The 12,544-nt window shown below is 37.6% G+C and overlaps 1 protein-coding gene across 1 annotated transcript; it reads left to right on the forward strand.

Annotated features, from left to right (window-relative positions):
* The first annotated feature begins 5,789 nt into the window (after nt 1-5,789).
* Nucleotides 5,790-8,041, forward strand: EDA32 (Putative endonuclease or glycosyl hydrolase). Its single transcript, XM_086580281.1, has 2 exons — nt 5,790-6,262; nt 6,883-8,041. Exons 1-2 carry the CDS (start codon nt 5,989-5,991, stop codon nt 7,311-7,313), a joined length of 705 nt encoding a protein of 234 aa, XP_086436407.1. The 5' UTR covers nt 5,790-5,988; the 3' UTR covers nt 7,314-8,041.
* Nucleotides 8,042-12,544: the final 4,503 nt, after the last annotated feature.

Here is a 12,544-nt window from a genome sequence, read left to right on the forward strand (position 1 = left end):
CAAGCAAATCTGACAGGTATATCTCTCTCGTGTTTTTCTAAATCCATATGGATCATTGACTCTGGTACTACCAATCATGTCTATTCATCATTACATCTGTTTTCCCATTATCATACTTGTTTAACACATTCTACTCTTAAACTGGCCATTTAATTACTCATGTTGGTAGTGTTATTCTCTCTCCTCTTTTGTGTCTTGACAACATTCTGTTTGTTCCCACTTTTCATTTTAATTTGCTCTCTATTAGTGAACTAGTCAAATCTCACCCTATCTCTGTCACGTTCACTAATAATTCTTGCCTTTTTCAGGACCAGTTATCGAAGAAGAAGATTGGATTGGGACGGCTTAATGGGGGACTCTATCATCTCTAACTAGCTTCCGTTTGCTCATCCCACAACTCCACCACCAATAATTTATGGCATTATCACTTAGGATATCTCTCTTCCACGCCTTTGCAGATTTTAGCTAAGCAGTTTCCTTTCATTTCTAGTTCCAATAATGCCACTTGCAATGTATGTCCGCAAGCTAAGCAAACACGTTTATCTTTTTCTCATAGTTCAATAAAAACTATTAGACCTTTTCAAATGATTCATTGTGACATTTGGGGTCCTTTTCATTTACCATCATATTCCAATGCTAGTTTTTTCTTAACTATTGTCGATGATTTTAGTCATGCTACATGGATTTATCTTATGACTGTTAAATCTTAGGCTGCCATGCATTTACAATCTTTTTTTGCCATGGTTCATACTTAATTTCATTCTACAATACATTCGTTCATATCTGGCCATAGCAACATTGATGACCATTTTCATGAAATCCAAGTTCTTCGATCCGACAATGGATCCGAATTTATATCCCATAACATGCAATAATTTTTTTCCAAACATGGGGTTATCCACCAATGTAGTTGCATTGCTACTCCCCAACAAAACTTTGTTGTTGAAAGAAAACATCATCACTTACTAAACGTTACACGAGCATTACATTTTCAAGCTCATCTCCCATTATCCTTCTGGGGTGAATGCATTTTCACCGCAGGCTATCTCATTAACAAAATTCCTAGCACCTTGTTAAATGACAAATCACCTCATGAGCTTTTGTTTACAACACCTCCCACTCTTGCCCATCTTTGTGTTTTTGGTTGTTTATGTTTAGGTTACAACACTTCCATTAAAAATAATTTTGATCACCACGGGAAACCTGACATCTTCATTGGTTATCTTTATGCTAAGAAAGGCTATCACATTTATGATTTACCTTCCAAGAAAATTTATACTTCTCGTGACATGATTTTCCATGAGAATGTCTTCCCTTATCACCATTTATCTTCCCCACCATCACATCTGCCAATTTATCCCTTACCCATCCCAGACATTGAAACTTTCGACCTTCAATCATCTAATGTAACTCCAGTAGACGGAGCGTTCCCCCGCCCTCAGCCACCACAAATCGAGCGCGCCCGCGCCCTCCTTCTAGTAGATAGAGCACGTGCGCCCTCTGATCCAGTACAAACAGAGCGCACCCGAGCCCTCCCTCCTAACACTCTTCCAACTCAGATAGCTCTGACACCTACAATTTTGGAACTCCCTCAGCCACCACACCCCAACCCTCCTACCGCACCTCGATCTACTAGAGTGCAAAACCCCCACCACTTCTCATCAAAGATTATCACTGCCCTACTCTTACAAAGGCACCTACAGTTCCTCGTTCAACCAACCTCATCCAATTGGACTTTAAGGTAACACGGTCTTCCACTCCATATCCTATGGCTTTCTATGTTTCTGACACTAACTTTTCTACTTGTCATAAAGTTTTTTTGTCTAAAGTGTCTTCTTCAGTTGTTCCTACATCTTTTTCTCAAGCTATCAAAATTCCATAATGGAGAGCTACTATGGCTGTTGAAATTGTAGCTTTGGAACAAAATAACACATGGACTCTTGTTCCGTCATCCTCTTATCATAAGTCAATTAGTTGTAAATGGGCTTTCAAGATTAAATATCATTTAGATAGTTCTATTGAACGTTACAAAGCTCGTCTTGTTGCCAAGGGTTGCAATCATATTGAAGGACAATACTATCATGACACTTTTGCACCCATTGCTAAATTAGTCACTGTTCGATTACTTCTCTCCATTGTTGCTATCAGACATTGGACTCTTCATCAGCTGGATGTCCACAATGCCTTTCTCCAAGGTGATTTGGATGAAACTGTATATATGACCTTACCTCCTGGATTCACCAAACAGGGGGAGCACAGGATCTGTCGCCTCAATAAGTCTTTATATGAACTCAAGCAGGCTTCTCGGCAATGGTTTGCCAAACTATCTACCACTCTTATCACTGTCGGCTTCACTTAGTCTAAGTCTGATTATTCTCTATTCACAAATATTTGTGGTTCTAATTCTACATTTGTCCTTGTTTATGTGGACGACATTCTGATCACAAGCAACAATCCATCTCTCATTCAGAACTTGAAGCATTTTTTAGAATCAAAGTTCTATATCAAGGACTTGGGACGTCTAAAATATTTCTTGGGCATTGAGGTGGCTCGTTCCAAAGAAAGATTATTTCTTACACAGCGCAAATATCTTTTGGACATTATGTCTAATTGTGGTACCACTGGTGGTCGTATTTCTGAGTTCCCTATGGAACAAAATATCAACCTCCATACCGATGATGGCACGTTACTTCAGGATACTACTGCCTATCGTCGCTTGATTAGGCGTCTCTTATATCTCACAATTATACGTCCAGATATCACTTATTCTGTTAATTATCTCAACCGTTTCATGCAGTCCCCACGAACTCCACATATAGATGTTGCTCATCGTATACTTTTTACCTTAAAGGTTCGATCAACAAAGGGATTATCTTATCAACTAATAGCTCTTTACACATCTCTGGTTTATGTGACTCTGATTGGGCTGGCTGCCCTGTCACTCGTTGTTCTACTAGTGATTATTGCACATTTTTTGGTTCTAGTCCTATATCTTGGAAAACAAAGAAACAGAGCACTGTATCTCGTTCTTCTGCTGAAGCCGAATATCGTTCCATGGCTACCCTTGCATGTAAACTTCAATGGTTAAAGTATCTTCTGCATGACTTAGGCATCTCTCATCCTTCTCTGATGAACATATTCTGTGACAATCAGACCGCCCTCTATCTATCTCAAAATTCAGTTTTTCATGAACGAACGAAGCACATCGAATTGGACTGTCATTTTTTACGCGACAAGATACAGGCCAAGTTACTATCACCTACGTTCGTTCCATCCTCATATCAGGTGGTTGACGCCTTCATTAAACCTCTCGGCAATGACACCTTTCTGAGATTAATTCGCAAGTTGGGAGTTCTTGATATTCACTCTTAATTTGAGGGGGTATTAGAAGTTGATTCGCAAGTCAAAGTACAGAGCGCGCCTGCACCTCAAATATTATTTGTTATATTGCACCCCTTGTATTTGTACCGATCTTAGATATTTGTTATTTGTTTTTTATTTGTTATTTTGTACCAATCAAGTAAAATATTCTCAAAGATCAATCTCTTCCCCCCATACGAAAAAGATTTATTGGTGTGTGTGCATGATGATCTACGTCAGAAAAATGACGACAGAATAAGTGGCAGACAACATGACATAGTAAATGGAGCCCACCATGGAGCCCATCTTTTCAATTCGTTTTGAGTGACTGACTTGAGCAGTGTCTTTTTTATAAGACATTGTTTCTCAGCTGTCGAAGCTAGAAACCATTTTATATTGTGAAGCGGATAGAATATTATAATTTGACACTTTGAAATAGGGGTGTGTATGGACAGTGGCGGAGCCAGGAATTTATTCCAGGGTGAGCCGATTAGTACTACAAATTTTTCAACGCAAACAATTAAAAAACTTAAGTTTATATTTGTGAGTCTATCGTTTTATTTTATTTTTTATTTGGTTTTAAAATGTTATATCTATTTAAAATTAGATCTTTATAAAACCAAATTTAAATTTGGATAAATCAATGAGTAACCAAATAAATCCAAAAAACAAATAGATTTTACTTTATTTGGTCATAAAAATCTTAAAGCAATTCAAAAATTCAAAGAAATTCAAGCGTATCTAAACAACGGTCAGCAATATCTCAATACAAAATATCTCAATTAAGGATGATTTTGATATAATTTAGTATGATCGTTTAGTTTTGGACTAAGTTTGTAAGTCGCGATTCTGGCCCAAACGCATGCAATGGTTTAATGGGGTTTCAATTCAATTTTCGGAGAATATTACATTCAGAATAATTGTTTTTTTTTTAACTAATGGCACACTTAATAATCGTTTTTTGTCCAAACACAAATCGGGGTCCGGCAAAGAATAAAATCATTAATAATTGTAAAAGAAGAAACCTAGTAAATGGGTTGGATAGTTAGTATGCTTGAGTGTGATCGGTCAAAATGAAATAAGGCCCGAATATGAAACATGGGCCAGAAGGAATTATTCGAGTAAGGTCTATGAACTTTTTTAAGACTTGATATATATGGGCGTAAGACATGGGCTGCCCAACTTAAGACTTGATTTAAAAAGAAAGATGACGTCATCATCTTCCTCACTGGAAAAATGAGGCACGATCCGGTTCAGGTCTGCCAACTCAACTCTCCGTCATTCACTAGCTCTTGTTTTTTTTTTTTTTTTAAACATGTTTTCTTACATCACTAAAAGAGATGTTGGTCTTTCTTTCTTTTTTGTCACTGACCAAGCAAAGGTTTGTAGTGAAGTATATATATTTTGTTAAGGAAATTTGAGGGTGCGCCAGGGTGTACCCTGAGACCCCCCTGGCTCCGCCACTGTGTATGGGTACCAATTATCCGAACCGAAACTGTTTATAGTGGTTTTGGGTTTTAAAATGTTATATCTATTTAAAATAGATCTTTAAAAACCAAATCAATAAATAATCGAAACTGTTAGAACCAAATAGTAAAAAACCGATGGATATTCAAATCGAAATTGGAACCGATTAGTATGATTTTGATATATATAATTTAGTGTTATATTACACTAAATAAAAGCAAACCCAAACATTATTATTATATATAGTCTATATTTATTAGGTGTAAAATTATACTAAATATATATAACATTTAGCATAATAGTGAATGTGTATTATTAAATGCATCTTTTATAATATTACATTAAATATGTGTATTATAAATATTAATAATAATATTTACGTGTCTACGTCTACACTTATAGTCGTATATTATGAATTAACTAATGACCGCCTATATTAACTAATGCATCGTGTACATGCTTGATATATATTATGTATATATATTAGATAATAAACGTCATGCAATGCTAACTAACAATTGTGGTACATGTGGTATTTATTCTATATATAATGCATTACGTATAGTATAATATATACATGTTCGATTTAAAATATACACATACGTATAATGTATGAGAATGTATTTAAAGTTTTTAGATAACTTTCAAATACTATTATTGAATTTAGGACCATTACTTCTTATAAGAGGACAAAAATATCGATGACAAGTGTTATAGTCGCCATAAACCAACTTTTATATCAGTTATATAACTAAAAATAATAATTTTAGCAATAACTTAATTAATAGATATGGGTCTGGGTTTTTAAAATATATGGAAAAAACCGAAAAAACCGAATTCTATAAAAACCGCTAAAAATAGACCCAAAACTGAAACCGATAAAAACCGACCCCATGAACAATTGAACACCCCCCCCCTTTGAACTTTGAAGTAAGTAAAGAATGACAAAAATACTTCACTATGGAACCAATCTATCCGGTAAACCAGTTTCACAAAAGTGAGTGGCCAAGATGAGTGGCCAAGATCAGCGCCTGTAAAGCTATGCGGACATGTAACCTTCCGCGCAAGTTAGAAAGAATAGAATCCTTCTCGTAAATAAATAGAAACTTCCGGTCATAAACTCTCCTCATGACTTCTGAGTGAAGAAAAACAAAAGAGGGCATGGCTGGAGGAGAAGAAGAGAGTGTGATAGGAAGAGCAGAGAGGCAATATGTAAAAGCGAAGATATCAGTATGGTGGGACATAGAGAATTGTCAAGTACGAAAAGGATGTGATCTACATGCCATAGCACAAAATATAAGATCATCTTTAAATAAGATGAATTATTGTGGTCAAATTTCAGCTATTTCTGCTTATGGTGATATTAATGGGATTAATACTCAAGTTCAACATGCTCTTAATTCTACTGGCGTCACTTTAAATCATGTTCCTGCTGGTAATCTTTTTATTTTATTTTTATAGATTGGGATTTCTTTTTTTGTTGAATTGAATGATAAAGATTCTAACATGTTTTTATTTGGGTCTGTTATATTTCATTAATTTAATTGTTGGGTTTTGATCTTTGTTGTTGACTTTGGTAGTTTCTGTTGGTATGGCTTGATTCATTTGATCATTTGTGTTATTGTCTATTCCATTATGAAGTTTGGTTGATTGGCTTAAAAAAAATATGAAATTTTTGGTTTTGATTTGTAAGGGAAGTCGAGTTTCGTAGGTGTAATTGAGGAATTTGTTAATAGTCTTGGGTTTTTTTCATCAATCAATTATATGTCGAAAAGATCGCCGAAATGTGTTTCCAGTTTTCTGAAATGTACAATTTCGGTATATGGTCTTGGCGTCTTGCTAATTGATAGATCAGAGAGATATGTTGTTACGCTTGCTAATTGATTGATTATAGATATATTTGGTACATAGAAATAGAGAAATAGTTGTGTGTGACTCTAATTTGTATTGTAATAGAATTTTTTTGACTGTAATTCGTAGTTGATTAGTAACTGCTGATTCTGGTTAAATATCAACCTCCTAAGAAATTGATACTTATTTTTTCTGTTTGAATAGGTGCTAAAGATGCTAGTGATAAAAAGATTCTTGTGGACATGCTCTTATGGGCAGTTGACAATCCTGCCCCTGCAAATTATTTGTTGATTTCCGGTGACCGTGACTTTTCCAATGCTCTTCATCAGTTACGAATGAGAAGGTATAATATTCTGTTAGCACAACCACCGAATGCATCTGCAGTGCTTGTTGCTGCAGCAAACAATGTATGGCTTTGGACTAGTCTTCTTGCTGGAGGGCCACCACTAACAAAAGGTGAAGTTACACACGGTTTGGCAGCAATAACAATATTTCTGCTACTGACAACCGAGTTTCTGGATCTATGCATATTAATCCGAGTCAACCGACTATATCAAGAGCCTCAAGTGCACAAAAGCGGAGGAAAAGGGCGAGGAGACGTCTCCCTAAAGCCGAAAATAGTCTTCAAAAATTAAACCAACGACGAGTGAAAACTACTAAAATCAGACGGCGGGCACCAAAAAACAGAAGTAGAAGCATTGGAGCAGCTCCTCGCGAGTTTGTCGGTGCCAGTAAGCCCCTGTTAAATGGGCCTTCCGATGCCTTAAAAGAAAAGAGAGAGAAGGAAGGGCCTCGCAGTGCCTTGAATAAAAGAGTACAGAAAAAAGAAAAAGAAGGGCTTCCCAATGCTTTAAAAAAAACAGAAAACAAAAAAGAAAAGAAAAGGCCTCCCAATGCCCTCAAAAAACAAGAAGAAAAAAAAGGGCCTCCCAATGCCTTTCAGAAAAAAGAAAATGAAGGGACTCCCAATGCTTTCCACAAAAAACAAACAAAGAAAAAGGAAAATGAAGGGACTCCCAATGCTTTCCAAAAAAAAAAGAAAAAGAAAAAAGAAAATGAAGGGACTCCCAATGCTTTTCCCAAAAAAGAAGCGAAAAAAGAAAAAGAAAGGCCTCCCAATACTTTCCAAAAAAAAGAAGAGAAAAAAGAAAAGGGAAGGCCTCCCAATGCCTTAAAAAAAAATGAAAAGAAAAAAGAGAGAAAAACATCTGCCTTCAAATAGTAGACATTGGAACAACACACAGAAGTTGGGATCCTTGTTTTAACCAGCTTTCGAACTCGTCCTACTACTCTACGACTACGAGTGGATGTTGTTGTTGTTAGTGTTATGAAAAATATATGCAATTATGACAGAGTTGTGAGATTATCGAGTAATTTTTACATATGCCCAAAGTGTTGTGAATAATTTACAGCGTCAATCCTACACAAGGATTGATTTTTCTTACTAGACAAGACGTCAACACTCTCCAAGTACTATCCCAACACTTCTCAATATCAGATAACTAGCATATAAAGTAAAGAAATTAATGTAAAAAAGAACAAACCACAAGACACGGATATAACGTGGTTCAGCAATGTGCCTAATCCACATGGCGAGTTCCAAATTTTACTAGATGCACAAAGTAACAGGTTACAAGAGCTCTAAATTCACTCACAAAGAATAAACACTCACTCTCAATCTTTCTCTCTGTTCTAGTATTGGTTAGGTTAAGTTTTTCTTTAGAAAAAACTTTTGTTTTGTACTGTTTCCGAAACAATCAAATTTCTACTGAAATACGGTGGAGCGCGGGCACACCTTAGGCCAGGCATACTTCTAGCACGTGTGCGCCTGACAACCTGTTCGTCAAAGAGAGAAAAAAAATTCATTTTCTCTACATTCTCCACCTTGGTGAGGTTTTAAGTTTCTTTACATTCTCTACCTCGGTGAGGTTTTAACACATAAAACCAAGCTGAACAAATTCAACAAGAAGCATTAGTCCCGGAACTCGCTGTCAACTACCCCGAAGGGTCATGCCCACAAAGGGCTTTAATCAAACATGTAGGATTTGGAGCAAGGCCAAATAGTGTTGGAACTTAACTCCGATGACAACCTTCGTTAGCATGTCAGCAAGATTGTCATGGGTGTCCACTTTCTCAAGTGCTACATCACCATCCTCAACGACATCATATATAAAGTGATAACGGACATCAATATGCTTTGTTCGAGCATGATGAACCTGGTTCTTCGCCAAATGAATAGCACTCTGACTATCACAATACAAATCAACACTGTTCTGCTCAATATCCATATCATCCAGAAGACCTCGAAGCCATAGTGCCTCTTTCACTGCCTCTGCTACTGCCATATACTCTGCCTCTATAGTAGATAGAGCAACTGTAGCCTGTAACATAGACCTCCAACTAACCGGTGCACCATGCGTCATAAACATATAACCAATAGTCGATCGTCGTCTATCTAGATCACCAGCATAATTTGAATCCACATAACTACTAACATAACAAGTATCTCCACCATAAACTAATCCCACATCCAAGATACCCTTCAAGTACCTCAATACCTATTTCACTGCCTCTCAATGCTACTTCCCAGGATTTGCCATATACCTGCTTACAACACTAACTGCATGTGAAATGTCTGGGCGTGTGCACACCATAGCATACATCAAATTGCCCACTGCACTAGCATAAAGAACATGAGCCATATGCTTTTGTTCCTCCACCGAACTAGGAGGGAATTTAGCTGAAAGCCTAAAATGCTCAGCCAAAGGAGTAGAAACCGACTTTGCATTCTCCATACCAAAACGGGAAATTACTTTCTGAAAGTATTTCTTCTGAGATACAACTATTCGTCGCTTCTTCCTATCTCTGTCAATCTTCATGCCCAATATCTTCTTGGCTCCACCTAAGTCTTTCATTTCAAACTTAGAGCTAAGTAGAGATTTCAACTTGTCTATCTCCACCATGCTTTTAGAAACAATAAGTATGTCATCCACATAAAGCAGGAGATAGATGAAGTCATTACCACGAAGCCTAGGAAAGTAAACACAACAGTCATACTTACTTCGGGTATACTCATGTTATATCATGAACGTGTCAAAACGCTTGTACCATTGCCTTGGCAATTGTTTTAAACCATACAATGACCAATTCAACTTGCACACATGATCTTCTTTCTTAGCAACAACAAAACCTTCAGGTTGTCTCATATAGATCTCTTCCTCTAACTCTCCATGCAAGAAAGCAGTTTTCACATCAAGTTGTTCTAACTCCAAGTCGAAGTGAGCAACTAAACTCAATAACACACGAATGGAAATATGTTTGACCACCGGGGAAAATACCTCATTGTAGTCGACTCCTTCCTTCTGTGAGAACCCCTTTGCTACCACTCTTGCCTTATACCCAGTACTGTCAGACTTAGGAAGGACCTCTTTCTTTCTGAACACCCATTTACTGCCGATAGTCTTTTTGTCCTTTGGCAATAAAACAAGGTCCCATGTGTGATTTTTATCAAGATATTCCATCTTTTCTTGCATAGCAACCAACCAATCTCTGTAATGAGCATCTCTAACAGCTTCCTTGAAGCTATTTGGCTCATCATCTTCAATATTCAGTGCATATGCCACTAAATCCACCTGAACATAGTGTTTCACCGGCTTATCGTGCCCATACTTGTACACTTCCTTAACTTGTCTCTTTGGCCTAGGGTCAGCCATTACAAGTTGCGGATGCTCATGTTTTTCTTCCTGTTATTGCGTGGTTCCATGACCTGGTACCTCATCATGAACCAACCAGTCATCTGATGCATCAGACAACTCAAACTCAATAGCTTGAACTTCTATAGACTCACCATTTTGCCCAGCTTTTTGTGACTTACTGAAAGATAACACAAAAGTCTCATCAAAGGTAACATCTCTGCTGACTAGGAACTTGTGGTCTTCTAGACACCACAATCTGTATCCCTTTACCCCATTTGCGAAGCCCAAGAATATTATCTTCTTAGCTCTAGGATCTAGCTTGCTTTCCCTTACATGGTAGTAAGTAGTCGATCCAAACACTCTCAAAATACTATAATCAGCTGGGTTACCTGACCACACCTCATAAGGCATCTTGCAATCTATAGCTGAACTGGTGACCTATTGTACAGGTAACACACCATGGACACTGCATCTGCTCAATACTCTTTGCCTAGACTAGCATTAGACAACAAACATTTCTTTCTTTCAAGCAAGGTTCTATTCATCCTCTCTGCCATTCCATTCTGCTGAGGTGTGCCCCTAACTGTCTAGTGTCTGGCAATTCCCTGTTACATACAAAACTCTTGGAAAGGCCCATAGGTATACTCAGTACCATTGTCATACCTTAGTGTCTTTACCTTCCTATCTGTGCGATTCTTAACCCTTTCCTTCCACTTCTTAAATATCTCAAACACTTCATCTTTCATTTTCATCATATACACCCACACATAGCGAGTATGATCATTAATGAATGAGACATAATAGCGGTTACCTCCTTTTGAAGCCACTCTGGAGGGTCCCCAAACATCCGTATGCACATAATCAAGGATGCCTGTTGTTGTGTTCTTGCTTGAACTGAACTTGACTCTACACTATTTTCCATAGACACAATGCTCACAGAACCCCATACTTGGCTTCTTCAAGTCCTTCAAAAACCCTCGCTTGCACAACTTAGACAAACCCTTTTCACTCATATGCCCTAGACGTATATGCCACATCTTAGTGCACTCATAATCATCACTACATACACCCACTGCTACATTACCAGTCACCATACTACCCATCAAAGTATACAAGGTTTCATGTATTTGACCCTTCATAACAACTAAAGAGCCACTAACAATCTTTAGGACTCCACCTCCTCCCACAAACTTGTGGCCTTTGGAATCTAAGGTACCAAGAGAAATAAGGTTCTTCTTTAGCTCAGGAATATACCTCACATCGGTTAAAGTCCTCACTACACCATCATGCATCTTGACCCGTATAGTTCCTATTCATATCGTCTTACAAGCAACGTCATTACCCATCAAAATGGAACCACCATTAATGCTCTCATAAGAAGTAAACCACTTTCTATTCCGGCACATATGGTAGGAACACCCAGTATCAAAAATCCACCTTTCGGCCATATAGTCTTGTGTGGACAAACATAGACTCACATCGTCCCTTTCAGAGCTTGAAGCAAAACTTGCCTCAACTTGAGCTTTACCTTTCTTCTTACCATTGTTCTTGTTATCTTTTTCGGGTGAGGACAATTACTTGCGTAATGTCCCTTTTCTTCGCAATTGTAGCACTTCACATGTTTCAGCGGCTTCTTTGACTTGGACCTAGACCTCTCATTGCTTGTAAAGGCCTGTTCATACGACCTTCCTCTTGCCACTAGCCCTTGTCCTGCATCAATGTTATTCTCAACTCGTGTCGATCTTCTTCATCAACTTATAAGAAAGAATAACACTTTGAACTTTATCAAGATCAACATCTTCTCTATTCATAAAAGTATTCATTAGATGCTCATAGCTTTCGGGCAAAGAGAATATTAAACATACCGCTAGATCATCATCCATCTTCATACCAACATTCAAATAATCCGCTAGGCATCGACGGAACTCACTATCGTGCTCTTGCATCGTTGAACCATCTACCATCATGTACCGATAAAAGACGCTTCGTTAAGGTACATCTTGTTCATCATGCTCTTAGTCATATACATAGATTCTAGCTTTAGCCAAATACCGACAGCGGTATTTTCTCCCATCACCTTATACATGACCTCATTAGCAAGACATAACCGGATTGATGAACAAGTATGTAGATCAAACTCTTCACAATCATCATCACTCATATTCGCCGCC

This window comes from Coptis chinensis, chromosome 8 (assembly GCF_015680905.1).
Source record: "Coptis chinensis isolate HL-2020 chromosome 8, ASM1568090v1, whole genome shotgun sequence".
Classification (NCBI taxonomy): domain Eukaryota; kingdom Viridiplantae; phylum Streptophyta; class Magnoliopsida; order Ranunculales; family Ranunculaceae; genus Coptis; species Coptis chinensis.

Bases quoted from the DNA above. Each gene is read 5' to 3' on its own strand.
- EDA32 (XM_086580281.1), top strand. From the start codon at position 5,989: ATGGCTGGAGGAGAAGAAGAGAGTGTGATAGGAAGAGCAGAGAGGCAA. The intron at 6,263-6,882 runs GTAATCTTTTTA...CTGTTTGAATAG, and splicing joins TTTAAATCATGTTCCTGCTG to GTGCTAAAGATGCTAGTGAT.